At 34.5% G+C, this 18316-nt stretch overlaps 1 protein-coding gene across 4 annotated transcripts in view; it reads right to left on the bottom strand.

The window, feature by feature from the left end:
• The window catches only part of LOC106872357 (uncharacterized), a 348763-nt gene that overhangs the window by 55292 nt on the left and 275155 nt on the right, over positions 1–18316 (bottom strand). For all 4 annotated transcript variants that reach the window (XM_089348770.1, XM_089348771.1, XM_089348774.1 and 1 more), the window contains one exon: positions 2334–2461. In XM_089348770.1, the coding sequence (XP_089204896.1) occupies positions 2334–2461 (128 nt within the window). The remainder of the gene's footprint in view (positions 1–2333; positions 2462–18316) is intronic.

Genomic DNA, 18316 nt, shown 5'->3' with positions numbered 1-18316 from the left:
GTGTGTGTGTGTGTGTGTGTGTGTGTGTGTGCGCGCGTGCGTGTGTACATATATACATAAATATACATATATGTATAAGACTCGTTTTGGGGTTTTAAAAAAACAGTATATTACTCTATCTTTGGTATTCAAGTAGTATTTTTCCACCTTGTTTTGCATCTATGTGCTTACTTGTGTGTGGGCATGAACCATTAAGTTACAGGTACATGATTAAACCAACATAGGTCATTAAGCAAAGGAAGTGATAAATACAAAGACATACACACACACTTATATATATATATAGAAAGTGGAGGTCTTCTTTCCGACAAATGTACTTTAAAAAGGATGTGGAATGGAAAATTGGATCAGTCAATAATCTAGTAAAACAACTCTTTAAGAATGAACATATAACTCAAAAATCATCTCAACATTAATTTATGGTTGTGAAACAAACACTTTATGATTGGAACACCAAAAAGCTGGAGTGTATCCATCAACAAAAATTTCAGACCGTCTTAAATATCAAATGTGAAGACTACATAACCAACAATGCTGTCCAAGAAAAAGCCAACAGTCGAAACATAAAATCAGTCATGATGAAACACCAGATACTAGGATTAGTACATGTGGCTAGAATGAAAGAGGACAGATTTCTTCATCAAATCCTTTTCAGCGAATTGACTACCACGAAAAATAAGATATCAAGGATGTCCTTTCTACAATTACAAAGACCAACTAAAGTGAATCCTCAAAATGGCTGTAATTGAGACAAAACCATAGGAAAATGAAGTTCAGAGTCACTTTGACTGGTATCATTCTACTAGCAACAGAAAGGACATTTTAAAGTCAAATGAATAAGTTGAAAAAAAGAAAACCCCAAAAACATAAAGAATGCAAGATACACCAACAAAAAAACTCCCCATTTTCCACTCAGTTTTCAATGACATCAACATATGGAGGAACCACTGAATCAAAAGGAAATTGTAATTCTAAGCCAAGAGAAATCTAGTTATATAAATGCCACTACAATAGAATCACTTGCTTGACTTTTCATGACTAGATATATTATTTATCAACACATGATTTGACTTTCTAACTTCAGGGAAACAGAAACTGTAAAATACATGTATTTTCTAATGGCATTAGCAGTGCAAGTAAATTGAAACAGCTACAGATGGAAATGTAAAGTCAGATTTAATTAGCAGCAAGCTTATGCACAAAGATATGGACCCTACAATTTTCTTTTCTTATTTGTAAAAATTGGAAAGCATCATGCAATAGTTGAGTGCCAAATATATGATGTATGTGATAAAATTTGTATCATATAGTTTACTTTTAAAATGCCAAGAAACAACATTGGTTTACAATCTTTGATCTGTATTGAATTTGGGTCACTGTATGTACATATGCAGAATGTTCAAAATATTTTATCAAAATCTATAACTTATCTGTTAACTTCAAGTCAAACAGATTATCAGTCTCATATATTGATCCCACATTTACTATCTTGCACAGAAAATATGTTTTGGTGAAATTTCTAGCTTTTGAAATATTGGCAGTTTTATCCACCCAAAGCAGATTATTTAAGAAGATATAAAACTGATATTTCATGAGATATAGAATAGCTATAATAAAAGTAATAAATGGGCCTATTAAAATGTATAACAACAAAATATCTATCAAATGAAAATCTGTTAAATTTCCAACATTTCTATTATGCAGTTATCCTTTGTTTGCCAAAGAAGCCCCTCCTACTAATGCTGCCATTACAAATAACAAGGCATTTAACAAGCCCGTGAGGGAGCCTTTACATAGTAATTCAACCACAATTCTCACCTTATCGTTTCCATCAAATCACACCTTATTGTCTTAAAAAAACAAACAAACAAAGGAAGGAAATAATGGAGGATATTGTCCGAAATACAGTTTTGATAAAAAAAAAAAACACCATAAACCAACAAAACTAAAAATAAAGGCCAGATGTTCATGGCTGGAATGTCTTTCATCATAGGTCTCCTTGATCCAGGCTAAACAATAACAAGAATAATAGAGTATTTAATGATTGGTTTAGCCAAGTGTAACATTCAGTAGCCAGTTCAGCAATTGCCCTAGCATTCAGCAGCCAGTTCAATAAATCGTTACAGCATTCACTATTAAGTTAAGTCAATCACCCAACCATTCAGCCTGCAAGTACATAAAATTACAAGACATTCAAAAGTCAGTGCAGTTGATTGCCATATTAAGTAATCCATCCAATGGTCAAAGCATTCAGTCAAACAGTAGAGTTAATTTACTATAGGTTCAGTAGTTAGTATAAGTATGAGCAACTAAAAAAGGAAGATAGAACATACCATTAACAGTCCGGTAAAGCAAAAATGGATCATGAAGCTGAAACTCTAAATCCTTGGTGATTGGTTCAATAAGATTATTTGGTTCAAGGCGATTGAGTATCATAAAACCATTGTATGGTGAGGCTGATCTGTAAATTTGAATAAATGAAAATATTTAAGAAGATAAATTAACTGGTAGATATTTATGGTAATATATTTGATGGAAAAATTACTTGAAAGATAGTAACACAATTAGCAAATGTACCAAGTTGCTTTCCATGTGATGTGGGTTTAAGTTTTACTTGGTGCTGGCTTTTTTATTCTAGTGATTTTTCCTGACTATCCAAGCCAACATTTAGGTTTAACATATACAAAAATAAATAATGACATGTATATGTATATATATATATATATTTTGTTGTAGCAGGTTTTCTATGGCTAGATGCCTTTCCTGTCACCAATCCTCACTTGTTTCCAAGTAAGGTAATATTTCCCCATAACAAGACATGTTTTCATAGAATATTATAAAAGAAGGACACTAACTGCATGATGGTGATGCTCATTTGCAACAACCATGCAATGTCAAGGCAAGGAGACAATAATATGCACACATATGCATATACATACACACACGATGGCACCACCGTCCGAGCATGATCGTTACCAGTGTCGCCTTCCTGGCACTTGTGCCGGTGGCACGTAAAAAGTCATTCGAGCGAGATCGTTGCCAGTGCCGCTGGACTGGCTCTTTGTGCAGGTGGCATGTAAAATACACCATTTTGAGCGTGGGTCGTCAGTACCACCTGACTGGCCTTCGTGCCAGTGGCACGTAAAAGTACCCACTACACTCTCGGAGTGGTTGGCGTTAGGAAGGGCATCCAGCTGTAGAAACTCTGCTAAATCAGATTGGAGCCTGGTATAGCCATCTGGTTCACCAGTCCTCAGTCAAATCGTCCAACCCATGCTAGCATGGAAAGCGGACGTTAAGCGGACAATGATGATGATGATGATGATGATGATATATATACACTCTCAGAATGGTTTGCATTAGGAAGGGCATCCAGCTGTAGAAACTCTGCCAAATCAGATTGGAGCCTGATGCAGCCATCTGGCTTGCCAGTCCTCAGTGAAACCATCCAACCCATGCCAGCATGGAAACATTAAATGATGACGTTAAACAATGACGATGATGATGATGATGATGATATATATATATATATATATATATATATACATATATTTATAGAGAGAGAGAGAGAAAAGAGAGAGAGGTGTGTGTGCGTGTGCACATACACAAAAAAAGCTTCATTTAGTTTTTGTTTACCAAATCCACTCGAAGGTTTGGTCAGCCTAAGGCTATAGTAAAAGATATTTGTCCAAGGTATCACACAGGGAGACTGAACCTAGAGCCATGTGGTTGGGAAGCAAGCTTCTTACCACACAGTCACGCACATATATGCGTACATAGTTTTGGTATGTGGCATTTACCAACTTTGTTAAGTGTTGTGCATAAAACTTGGCTTTTATAACCCACTGCTAATTAAAAGATTTGTGTGTGTGTGTGTGAGAAAGAGAGAGAGAGAGAGAGAGAGAGAGAGAGAGAGAGAGAGAGCGCATGAGAGAGTGTGTGTGTGTGTGTGTATATATATATATATATATATATACACACACATACATATACATATATATACATGTAAAATGTATAGAAGAAAATGGATAATTTCTACAAAATAACTTGCTGTAACTACAGATTACACATGTGACTGGAGCAAAGTGCTAGCTGAAGGAAGTAACATGATGGTGGAATGGTATGGTTGAGAGGACAGTAAAGGCTAAGAGACAGGCTTGGAAAACTTGAAGGAAGATGGTAGTAGGGAGCGTCACCAAATGGCCTTCCTAATGTCAACTACTCTGAGAGTGTAATGGGTTCTTTTACATGCCACCAGCATGGGTGCCAGTTGCATGACACCAGTATCTGCAGTATCTGCCATGACTATGGTTTCACTTGGCTTGATGAGTCTTCTACTCAAGTATGGCATATATATATATATGTATACATATATATATATGCCAATGTACCAGAGTAAGCACATAAATGTGAAACAGGGTGGGAAAAATAGTACTTGAATTCCGGAGGTAGAGTAATATGCTTTATTATTTAAGCTGCAAAAACAACTGCCACTTAGAGTTTCATGGTCCCGTTCATCGGGCAGTTGTGATCCAGAATGAATCACAACTTCCCGATGCATGGGAATGTGAAACTCTGAGTAGCAGTTTTATGTGATATTTTTTGTGATGTATTTGCAGCTTTAATGATAAAGCACATATAGATATAAATATATATATATATATCTATGTGTGTGTATGGGTCTTATTTTATGGTAATGTCTTTTATCTATATCTATAAAATATTATATAAAGTGTGACTTCAGGTTTTAGAATCCAAAAGGATAAGGATGAAGTCTAAAGTGGAGTCACTATAACTCAGTGTCAATTGGTTGAATTGATAGTTTACAAGTTAAAAAGGTTGCATAAGCAACACTGATGTGGTTGTTACATGATTGCAATGATGATAGTAGTAACAATTTTCACTATAAATGTTAGTAATGAGTAACTAATTATCTCAGTGTTCCCAGTAAAGACATTTATTTGGATTGTCTAGAGTCCCATGATATAAATATGCACTGCTTGAAACATTAGACTTTTCTACATCCTCGTGGTAAACCAATTTATGTTTTTCAATAATAAATAAGTACTATGGAGAAGTATAGCTTATTGCATAAGGAATGTATATTTGATAAGTCTTTTATTAGCTTGCAGTGCTTCATTTGAATATTTCTGTGATCATAAAGATGGAACTTATTGACTTAACATATAAACAAGACATAACAGAGTTTATTTGCTTACAGGGGTAAATGATAATTGATGAGCATTTTGCTAGAGTGCAGTGCTCCTATGTGTATAACTTAGTACACATAAGAATACTACACTTTAGTAGAGAGAATTGTGTGAGGCTGATTTATCTTAAATATCCTGCTTGAAGAAAACCTTCAAAGATCTGTTCAAAAGGCACATTACATTTAAACAGTTCAGATGGCTGTGGTAAGTTTAATATGTATTTAAATGTTCCCTATGTTACAAGGGTAAATTTTGAACTGGTGCCCAAGTTACTAATCACATATTGTGAAGTAGTTGAGAGATAAATACCTCCCTAGATAGATTGCTGATTTATTGCAAGTAATATTCCCCGTTGATATGGTATATACTTCTGTCAGTTAAGTGAAATAGGCAATGCAGAATAAAATGTCTTGCCCAGAAACACAACAAAATCCCTTTTGAATAAATAGGGGAATGTCTACATGATCATTTTATCTTGTTAGGAATAGCAGATAAATCTCTCTCGTATTTGAACCAACTGATTTAAACAAAAGCTAATCATTACTGAAATGCTTTGATCATAGGAGTACTTGAAGAAAACTAAACCACACAAAAATAACAAAAACGAAATGTGGATTTCAGCTGATGAGGAGTCCAATACTCTATTCATCCAGCTATGTCATTTCACATCTCTACCTTGCCGAACAGAGCAGTCTGTTAGTCTATAGCAATGAGCTCAAAAGTTTACAGATTAAGAGAGTGGTGATGCCCCTAATTCTACTTTGCTTCTACGACCAAGCAGGTTACTGACATAAAATGAAGAAACTCATTATAACTAGACAGAATTACATAGACACAGATTAACAATCATAGCAGCAGCATGTTCAAAAAGTTGATCAAAATGTGTTCATTTCACAACTGAATACAGAAGGGAAATGTGTTTACTGTAACATTTGTGCTAAGTTATTGTGCATATTGTTGAAGATAATTACAGTGTAAAAGCTCAAGAGGTGAATGTATCGACCATGTTTTCAATAGTGAAGTGATGGCTTTAAACAATAATCATTGTGTGGTGTTTATTGATTGACAACTGGACCGACCTAAACAATTAAAGTAAGTCTGAGAGTGTGCTTGCGCGCGCGTGCGTGTGTGTGTGTGTGTGTGTGTGTGTGTGTGTGTGTGTGTGCTTGCATGCATGCATATGCATGTGGTATATGAAAGGGAAAGAAAGGCTATGTTATTTGTATTTAGTATGATAAACACTCTGCTGAGGAACTTTTCATCAGCCATAGTATTTATATTCATAACCAGCATCTCAACAGCCCCACTACTTTTGTACATATATTTTAACCACTCTTCTTCTTGCCAACTGAGTATAATGTACTGTATTGAGGTACTGAGAAAGTCTAATAAGAGTGAAACACGTCCAGGAGCTATGGTAGAAAACACTTGCTCAAGATATCACAGAGTGGAGCTGAACCCAAAACCATGTGATTGGGAAGTAAACTTCTTAACCACACAACCATGATTCTACATAAACACATACACAAACATAAATGAATATGCACAAACACACACATAAACAAACATAAATATATATACGCAAATATATATACACAAACACACACACACCCATAAACATAAATATATATATACACAAACACACACATCATTGCGAAGAAGAAGAAGAAGAAGAAGAAGAAGAAGAAGAAGAAGAAGAAGAAGAGGAAGAAGAAGAAGAAGAAGAAGAAGAAGAAGAAGAAGAAGAAGAAGAAGAAGAAGAAGAAGAAGAAGAAGAAGAAGAAGAAAGCTGGGTGTAGGAAAAATAAAAAAAAACCCACTGAGGTGAGAAAGAAGAAAGTGTAGAAGAACTCTTTATCATTAATAATTTAATTAGTGCTTTATCAAGCAGCTCTGGGTTGGACAGATCTTTAATATATTTTCTTTAATATATTTTCATACTCTTTTCTCACATGAAAAACCTTGCAAACTTTATTGTAATTACTTATGCCCATGTTTTAATTCAATGCATTTTTTTTTCTCATCAACTCTCTATTGTTTACTTGCAACAATTCTTCATCAAGCATGTATTACATATCAGTACCAGCAAAGTTTGTGTTCTCACATACACATACATACATACATACATACATACATACATACATACATACATATATAGATTGTCAGTTACTTCTGATATACAGATAATCTCAATGTTGCACACCTTGTCTCTCAAGTTTACATCATCACCTGCTAAAGGAAGAACAGATTGGATAATGTAGTTCTAGATACAATATGTTTTAAGAGAAACAAGTTGATCGCAGTTGGAGTGCCTTTCATCATGGATCAAAGCTGACCTGGAGATCAATAACAACAAATCTTATTTCATTCCTCACTAATTATTTCTTATCCTATAACTTCTTCACTCTATGGTTTTTCAATGATTAAACCAAGTAGATTCTGAAATCTGTTGATACTTTTGATAACAAGGCTAACTGATAAGGAAGAATACAAACACAAACAAAGTAATTTAATGTTTGTCTGTACTGATTCTTATAAATTTCACCTTAACAATTTCAAATTCATATCTGTTTACAAGATGGTTAGAGCATACAGCCATGTTATCTTTAAACACTGTAGTTCATTAGCTAACTTTCAATTTCAAAGCTGCTGCCTAAATCCATAATAGTGAAAACATTATAGATTCTGTTAAAGCAATTTAAAAGGATAGGCAGCAAAATAAAGTGAGTGCATCCATGCACGTATGCATGCTCACACACACACATACACATACATACATACACATACATACATACACATACATACACACATAACACAGCTTGTATTAGGAAACCTAAGACAAACTGGGAGTAGTCAAATTGAAGATACTGAACCTTGCACTGTAGAAATTTAAGGATTTGAATACACCTTGCTATTCTCTTCATATACAGGAAAAATAAAGGAGATTGCTTCGATATAGTTTGTTGACCACTCATCAGAAGATATGTATCCCCTCATTCCCCTGCATACTCTGAATGCTTACCACAAATTGCTATTTAAACCTATCATAAACTAGAATTTTGCTATATTGGCAAAGATTGATTTACCTATCATGCATTTGTCGGTGGTGTGATTAAATAATTTGTAGTTTACTTTGAATTTATCTTAGATTTTCTATTAGGTGCTGGATTGTGCGTAATTATTTATTGATTATTAGATTTTCTGCGGTGATTTAGCTCCATTTTACAAAAAGCATAGAAATGTAAGAATATGTCAAAATATACGAGAACAATCTAATATGTTTGCTTTTAATGTGAGTAATTGAGCAAAATAGGCATAAATTAAATGTTCTCCTTCTGCATAACATTGCATATTGCAATATCCTCTAACTTGTCTAATTTTCATTACTTCATGTATTCAATCCAAGAAACTTACTTAATATTTAGTACATGAAAAATTATCTTATCTCTTGTCTCAATGTGTGTGATCCTATGAAATATGATACCAATTTGTTAGGTTGTTAGGTGTTTTTTCTCAAAGAACCTTGTATAATTGCTCAAATAAGTGATTTAATTAAAAGATATACAAATAAATGATTCCTTGGAGCTGACAGAAGTGAATTAATTGAAAGGAGAAGAACAACAAATTTAATGTCTGAATTTGTCACTTCATGTTTTGACTTCAAACCTGACTAGGATTGACTTACATTCTTCCAGAACCAAAAAGTTGAGTAGCAGTAATATTTTAAGGTTGCAGTAATTGACTCTGTGTTTTTTATGTGAATATTATTCCTGTAGCTAGTGGAAAAAACAGATTATATATAAGATAAAGTAATTTCAAACTTCCTCAAATATCCAGGAGATCCTTAGATGTAGCACATTGCGTAGATGTTTCCATTACGTAGATGATCAAATTAGTAGTGGAGGAGGTTGTTCTGAAAATGCAATTGCTACAATAAGAACTGGCTGGGCAAAGTTCAGATAGCTATTACCTTTGTTGGTAACAAAGAGCCTCTCTCTAAGCATGAAATGCAGATTGTAGGATGCCTGTGTAAGGTCAGTTATGCTATATGATAGTGAAACATGGGTTGTGACTGCAGAGGACATGCAAAAACTTGAAAGGAATGAAGCCAACATGCTCCATTGGATGTGCAATGTTAGTTTGCATGTATGACAAATGTAAATGTTTTCAGAGAAAAATCAGTCATAAGAGGAATCAGATGTAGTGTGAAAGAGCGAAGGCTGCACCTACATGGTCATGTGATGCACATAAATGTGGACAGCTGCATAAAGAAGTACTGATTTCTAAATGTGGAGGAAACCTGTGGAAGTGGAAGACCCAGGAAGCCATGGAAAATGAAGTGGTGAGAAATGATCTTCAGATGTTGAGTCTCACAGAGGAGAGGACAAAGGACCAAGACCATTGGTAATTTGCTGTGCTTCAGAAGACATGTCCAGCTAAGTAAAATCGAGGTCATAAAGGCATGTCTTTTATGTCCATGCCCTTCCCCCCTGCACACAGTCTGCCTCCCAAACAAATCTCTCCCACAGTCCTCTCCCCACTCCTCTGCTCTATCCTCTTCCACTCTCCCTCATGTACCTACATCCACACAATATGTCTCTGTGGTATCTCTTCCTTACACTATATCCTCCTAATATCCCCTCCCTCTACTTGTGCTCACTCATTATATTCCCTCACTCTATCTACCATTCTCCTTTTGCAATCTCTTGAACTCAGCAACCCACTTACCCTCTCCAGTCTCGGCTCCACTTCACTATATACACCTTGCAGTATCTTGGGTGAATGGCCTCCCCATTACATCTTTATCATCTTTTCTCTCTCCTCTCTCTTACTCTTTTCTCTCTCTCCACTCTCTTCCCACCTGAGGTAGCCATGTTTCCCTTCTATTGCAAAAGTCCTTTTTCTCTCCCTCAATATTACTCCACACCTTAGTTACAGAGACTTGTCTTGCAAGTTACTTGGCAACCTCACTGGTGCTGGAGCCACATAAACAGCACTCAATACACTCTGTAAAGTAGTTGGCATTAGGAAGGGCATCCAGCCATAGAAACCATACCAAAGCAGATATCAGGGATTGATACAGTCTTCTGACTTGCCGGTTCCTGTTGAACTGTCTAACCCATGCCAACATAGAAAATGGATGCTAAATGATGATAATGATGATAAAAGAAAATGAAATTATATTATTCAAAAGGAAACATACATAGAATGGTTGAAAAAAGACCAGTGCTAGTCAAATAAAATGAAGAATTTCTTACATCAGTACAAAGCCATATGTTTATTAGTGGAAGTGGGATACAGTCAACAGAATTTATCCTCACTAATACATGTTTGGAATTTACTACATTGATTCATGAGGAATGAATGGCAAAGTCGATCCTGGTTAGATTTGAACTCAAGGACATAATGAAATGAAAATAAACTGTACAAGTAATCTCCTCTGGTCCTCCACCATTTCTGTCAGTTCACTACCTTTAATAAAATGAATACTGAATCTAAGAGAAAACACAGACACTGTAAGATGGACATACATACAAACATGATGGAATTCTTATTGATATAATATTGGTTTCTAACTTTTTGGAAATAACAGAATTATAGTTTCTAACATTCATTGATATAATATTCATGAACTGAAGCTGTGATGATTATTTTTACAAATTGGTTATGTCATGGTGAGTATTGGAAGTATTCTTCTCAGAAGCTTGTCTCTTATCCCAGCTTGGTTTTTCACTCCAAACTGTACAACTTTATTTCACTTACACTGCTGATGTCATACTAACACCAATTTCCTATAAATTAATTAGGTCTGACAATTCTTTGATGTATATGGCTGATTATCAAAACTACAGATATTGACTGTTTTGTACTAATGGATGTGATAAATACTTATTCTTTATCTTTTTGGTTTGCATTAGTATACAAGACCTTAGATGTAAAAGGAGTGTAGAAATTGTTTCTCCTACGTTGTTGTTTTGTCGGTACTCCGTCGCTTACGACGTTGAGGGTTCCAGTTGATCTGATCAACGGAATAGCCTGCTCGTGAAATTAACGTGCAAGTGGCTGAGCACTCCATAGACACGTGTACCCTTAACGTAGTTCTCGGGGATATTCAGCATGACACAGTGTGACAAGGCTGGCCCTTTGAATTATAGGCACAACAGAAACAGGAAGTAAGAGTGAGAGAAAGTTGTGGTGAAAGAGTACAGCAGGGTTCGTCACCATCCTCTGCCGGAGCCTCGTAGAGCTTTAGGTGTTTTCGCTCAATAAACACTCACAACACCCGGTCTGGGAATCGAAACCGTGATCCTATGACCGCGAGTCCACTACCCTAACCACTGGGCCATTGTGCCTCCACTGTTTCTCCTATATATAGGAAGTAAGAATTGCATGATGTTCAAGATTTTTTCAGTGTCATTAATGATTCCACCGAAATGAAAAAGCTCAGTGAGGAATTGAAACCATTTTGTAAACTCAGCTTACTGGGAGCATTTCTCTGTTCACCATCAACAGTCAAGTAAAAGAAATAATTATTTAACATGTATGTGTGTGTGTGTGTGTGAGAGAGAGAGAGAGAGAGAGAGGGGGAGAGAGAGAGAGAGAGAGAGGGGGAGAGAGAGAGAGAGAGAGGGAGAGAGAGAGAGAGAGAGGGAGAGAGAGAGAGAGAGAGAGAGAGAGAGAGAGAGAGAGAGAAAAGAGAGCAGATACATAGATAATATGTTAGGATAAGAAGACTAAAGCCAATAATGACAGCTATTTATCTAGTAAACCATCAAATATTGGAAAGATAAATTGGTAAACTATGAAGAGTAAATGGTAATTTTATACTAAATTAGGTGGTGATTTGTAAATGTTGAACTTATAATAGAAACAACAAAAGATGAAGCAATGTTAAGAATTTTTGTTTAATGACATAATAGTGAAATCTCTGTAAAAAGATAAAAATACACCCTCCCAATGAAAATAATAAAAAGTTATTCTATACATTGATAGTAGAAGAGGAACATAAAAGAAATTATTCCAAGTGAGAGCTTTCTGTTCAGATTTATATGTTAATATCCCATCAAAGATACAGCCACTGCAACAGTTGCGAAGATAAGATGCATATACTAGTGTCAAGGGAATAACTGAAAAGTTAGATGCAAAAAAGAAAACAAGTTATCAGACTGAGTTTAATGGAAATAAATTTTTGTTTGGATGATTGATTGTTTTAATAAGAAATAGAATTTAAAGACAAAAAATTAAGAAAAAGGAAAAAGTGAAAAAGGTTATTTTTTTCTTAATTAGTCTATGGAAGAAAAGTAGTGTACATAACTTTTACTGGTACTTGTGGGTAAAAGTTCTAGAGCTGGGACTAGAAAGGATAATTTAATAGGGGTAACAAGAGGAGGAGAGGTAAGTGGGGCAGGTGAGCTTCAGTAAAGGTAGTATATAGTCATAAACCTAATGGAAGCAAAGACCATAATAGCAACACCAGAAAAGATGGAGATAAACACAGCTCTGTGGTAGCTAAATGGTGGTACTAAATGTTTTCATATTGGATGGATACACTCTTTTTTAAATAGCACTATTTTGTTGAGTGTTCAATTTTAAAGCCAGGTTCATCTATTGGTTTGGCTTTCTATACATTGAATCAATGGTCTGAGTTATTTCTAGGAAATAGAATTAAAAAAAAAAAAAGGTCAAAACTATGATGAATCCAAAATGTTGACCAAAATACTTAGTGCAGAAATATAACAAAATGTCAAGAATCTTGTGTAATTCCTTGACAGAGTCAACAGAGTAATTCTTTGAAGTATCAATGCACAGCAATGTTATAATGCTTTTCCAAAGTAGAACATTTTAATGTTTCTACTTCTATTATTGTTTTAATGCAATCATTTGGTTCCCTAAGTAAAACAGCTAAATCCCTTGCATATCAAAGCAACTCTTACTATGATATAAAACGGATATCAGCAAGACATAACAGTGGTTTGTGGAAATTGTTACCCTTGCATGAAGTTATTTGCTATGATGGCTGTAGCATCTTATGACTGTAAATATATTAGATGAAACCTATATGAAAGAGAGAAACAATTTAATCATTGAAAAAATGTTTGATAGTTTTTAGGAGTAGGAAAAGGGAAATCATTTTATTTTTGCTTTATTCAATGGCTTAAGTAATCCAACTGGGTGATTGATTCAATGGTACAAGAGAAATAAAGCTGAATGTATGACCCAGTTTCAATTTTCAATTAAAGTAATATCATTTCATTTACAGCCTCAAAAACTGCTTGAAGGTCACAACATCTCACCTACTCTATTGATCAAATGCCTTGGGCCTATGTAAGAAATCAATAATAAAGTGTTGATGAAGGACAGATTCAGTTGAGGACTTTACAACATGAAAAATAGCAACAGCGAAAATTGTAAGCTGTGAGTGTCACTACTTCCCCCATCAATCAGCAGCAGTAAGTGGTAAGTAGCAACAGTTTTTCAGACATATGATAGCTCCTTTATACTAAAATATAGCTAGAGTAAAGTAGGAAAGGAAAATCAGTTTGATGCAAATTGGTAGCTCATGAGGGTTTGTTGATATAATCTACAGATACAACTACACAAATACAATTACAAATAATCACTGATCACTGTGAATGTATATTTGGCAGAAATATAACCAGTCAAAGGTCAGTTAAGTTCATCATCTGATAAAACAGAACATATACCATAATAGAGTCCAGAATGTGGAGGATACTAATTCAAGTAATTATATCCTGGTATATTCATTAGAAAAAAGTTACAGATAGTTAAATCAATAAAGTAACAGGCACCAAGTGAATCTCCAACATTTTATTGTAATCTGTCAAAATGTTATACGTTATAACACATATTCAGTAGTTGTCAGTATGTATAACAATGCGAATGGTAATTGTAGTGCTGGGTTCAACATCTGTGGATACTCAGAAGAGGTGGTGGCTCCATCTGATCTTATCTACATGCCTAAATATACCATGAAAAAAAATGTGTTGTTCCTCTGATACAACAATGAAAGAAGCTTTTGTTTCTCTCTCTCTCTTTCTTTCTCTATCTCTCTCTAAACCACAGATACTTTGGGGAACTAATTTTCTCACATACCCTGGAGACTCACTAGAGGTAGTGAATAATTTCTGCTACCTAGGAGATCACATTAGTAGAGGGGAAGGATGTACTGAAAGTGTAATAGCTAGAATAAGAATAGGATAAAGACAATTCATATAGGATAAAGAAAATACCTCTGTTAGCAACCAAAGGTTTCTCTCTCCAAGTGAAAAGAATATTGTATGATGTATGTATATGAAGAGCAATTCTACAATGGAAGTGAGACATGGGCCATGAATGCAGAGGATATGTGAAGGCTAGAAAGAAAATAAGGCTAGTATGCTCTGCTGGATGTGTAGTGTAAATGCACATGTTCAACAGTACTGGTGTATTGAGAGAGAAGTTAGATATAAGAGGAATTAAATGCAGTGTGCAAGAGAGAAAACTGCACTGTTTTGGTCATGTGATGCAGATGTATGTGGAAGAGGGAGACATGGGACAAAGTGGTGAAGGATGATCTCCAGATGCTGAACCTTTGAGATGAGATGAGAAAGGACTGAAATACCTGGCACCTTGTCATACCCAAGAAGACCCATCCTCCACAACAGAAGTGTTAAAGCCTGCAAGAGTTGTATGCCGGTGCCACATAAAAAGCACTTATGCCAATGCCACATAAAAGCACTTGTGTGGTGCCATGCCACATTAAAAGCACCCAGCACACACTGTAAAATGGTTGGCATTAGGAAGGGTATCCAACCATAGAAGCTATCTCACTATATAGCACTTATTTACAGTTAGGATGTATGAGACAATGATTCAAACCTCTTTGAAACATACACTAAGGATTGAAGACCATGACTTCAAGCATAGCACATGTGAAGTCTATAAATTAGATTATTCTCAAAGTAAGACCCATAGACTTGTTACTCTTAGAGTACTGCTATAGATCCTACTGATTGGTTTACATTGAATGAGTTTCTTAATGAAAATATAAAAAAGGAAAAAAGATTTCTTCTTATAACCTAAAAGATTCAAAGTATTTCACTTTATAACCAGTTTCTGAAGAGTTACTTTGATCAGAATCATATTCTTTTTTTTTTAAAGACACTTATCTATGACAAATTGTTTTCTAAGAAGTTTTGGTAACCTTCCTCTCAGTCCACTCAGCTGGCAAAAGTAAGTTGTACCTGTAATTCAAGGAGACAGCCTTGATACATTCTGTGTCACACTGAATCACTCTGAGAACTATGTTAAGGTGCATGTGTCTGTGGACTGTTCATCCACTTGCACATTAATTTCACAAGCAAGCTGTTCCATTGATCATATCAACTGAAACACTTGTCCTCGTGATTGACAGATAATCAGGCCAAGGTCTCTCAGCTAAAGCAAATAAAAGACAATTAGAATGTCCTCAGCAGGATATGAACTCATTATTGAAATGTGAAAAGGCGATATTACATCCATTTAGCAATTCTGAATGATCAGAAGACCAAATTCTTTTATTAATACCAACTAGTTCATAAAGCTAATGCTTAATTACAATTTCTATAGTATTAAGTACACAAGAAAGTATTTTGCTTCAGGAAATTATGCTAGTCAAAAATAGGGAAGTTGAATTGAGTCTAGTTTAGTGTTTAGTTTTAAAAAAATGACAGCAGTGAGGCATAAACAACTCAAGTGTTGTTAATTTGATTATTGTATCCATTTTGATTTGAGACCATTAATATTAGATGGTAAAGGAAAAACAAACTATATAGAGATTGGTCTTCTTAAGGACTCTTAAAATGTTCCTAATAGAAAAATATTTAAAACAACAAGCAAAAAAATATTAATTTAGTTAATTAAAAAATTGTGCTTTGATTCATCTTTTAAAATTCCTTGAAAATGTATTTGTGTAAAACAAATTGATAAGCTCACAAATTTGAAACTCCAGTATGACTGGAATCAAGATGACTAAACATAAAGAAGAGCATGGAAGTAATTAATACTACAAATGAAATATAGCACTTAATTACACTATATTCTACATACTCATATACACACATGTATGTTTGCATGCGATTATGCATGTGTGTGTGTTTGTGTGGTTATATATATAAGGCTGTGCGCCTAAGAAATTTGCTTTCAAACCATACTGTTTGGGTTCAATTCTACTATGTGGTACCTTGGGTTAGTGCTTTCTACTATAGCCCTGGACTGACCAAAGCCTTGTGAGTGGAATTTGGTTGATGGAAATGGAAAGAAACCTGTTGTGTGTATGCATGTGTGTAGTTGGGTGAGTGGTATACGTGTGCATGTGTGGGGGTATGGTGTGTGGTGTGTATGTGTGTGCGTATGGTGTATGTGCGTGTGTGGTGAAGTGTGTGTGTATGTGTGTGGTGAGGTGTGTGCGTGTGTGGTGTGGTGTGTGTGTGTTTGTATTTCCTTGTCTTGACATCATGTGATTGTTGTAAAACAGCATCACCATCATACAAGAGGTGTTATTTATTTTGAATCCTCTACAAAAACATGTCTGGCCATGGAGAAATATAAATTGCTCCAAAACAGGTGAGAATGGTGATAGGAAGGGCATCACGCCATAGAAAACCTGCCGCAATGAATTCCATCTGATCCATGCAAGCATGAAAAAGTGAATATTAAACTGCTGATGATGTGTGTACATGTGTACATGCATGCCCCCCCCCACACACACACACAGAGCTACAGTCAAATGTTTAAAATAAGTAAGCAATAAAAGAAAGATATACATACATGTGTGTGTGCATAAATATATATATATACACACACACACACACACACATATATATATATATATATATATATATATATATATAGTAAAAGTATTTTGTGAAGGAATAGGAGTGTCTTTAAGGGAGAAGCCAAGGAATTCTTTATCCATTATTTAAGTGTTACCTGTTATAAGTGCTAATAATAGCAAATGATAAAGGTTATGAAAGGTATTGGAGTCAACCAAACCCCAAAGATACAGGTAATACCGAGTAAGTGCTGTATACCGACTAGTTTTGTCCCTGTCGTTGTATCAACATTAGTGAGGAATATAACATAGGTCGTGTATTAGCATGTGTATGTATAAAGAAAGAAAAGGATAAAGAGATCAATGGCAAAGTTAGAATTATATTTTATGGATAAAGTCTTACAGCTGTTTCAGGGAAAATCCAATGTATCCCTTCATCTGAACAGAAAAATAACAGTAAACAGCTATGTAAAAAAAGTTTTAAAGACAACAAATTGCTAAAACTAAAAACAATTTTTTATAAATTTTTTAATATTTTTAACATCTAAATAAGATATAAAATATTTTTCAAAGAATAAATTTGGCAATAATAAATTGTCTATGCCTAATTCTATTGATTTATCAAATTTTAATATAGTTGATTAATTTTCCTACTATAATCCAGAATCCTAAATTTGGTGCTAAGCAGCCATACTTATTATTTTAAATATTAATTATATGAATTGATTAATCTTTACTATTTGGTACAAAAATAAATACAGAAAACAATTCTTGCTCAACTGTTGAAAAATAAATACCATTTTGAAAACAACATGTGAAATGTACTATTTAATGAGCTCAAATTGGCATATTTATGCATTAATCTAAGAATAATCTTATTCACAAAGAATCTTGGCATTTTTATTAAATTTGAATGAAAAATGATATTTTGCACCTAAACTTGCTTCTAAAGCCTGTTCTCTACATATGATATATTAAATATACCTGCTTTCAAAATTTAGGTAAGTTGTGCAATACTACTCACAGCTTACACACATCTTGAGAGGTAACCAAACCAATCAAAATTTGGAACCAATTCAATACTGCCCCTCTACTTTGCCCTTTATATACTCAATTTTCAACGTCACAATAGTTATTTGAGATCATTCTCAAATTTGACCATTTTTATATCAGAAGTTTTTTCTATTGAACCAATTTTGATGTAGTTTTCAAAATTATTATTTCTTCATTTAGATTTTAGAAAACTTTACACTACTTTTCTTTCTGAAAGAACAAAAATATAATGACATGACAA

Source organism: Octopus bimaculoides, chromosome 3 (genome assembly GCF_046866305.1).
Source record: "Octopus bimaculoides isolate indiv1 chromosome 3, ASM4686630v1, whole genome shotgun sequence".
NCBI classification, from domain to species: Eukaryota; Metazoa; Mollusca; class Cephalopoda; order Octopoda; family Octopodidae; genus Octopus; species Octopus bimaculoides.
This window is presented reverse-complemented; position numbering and strand designations above follow the sequence as displayed.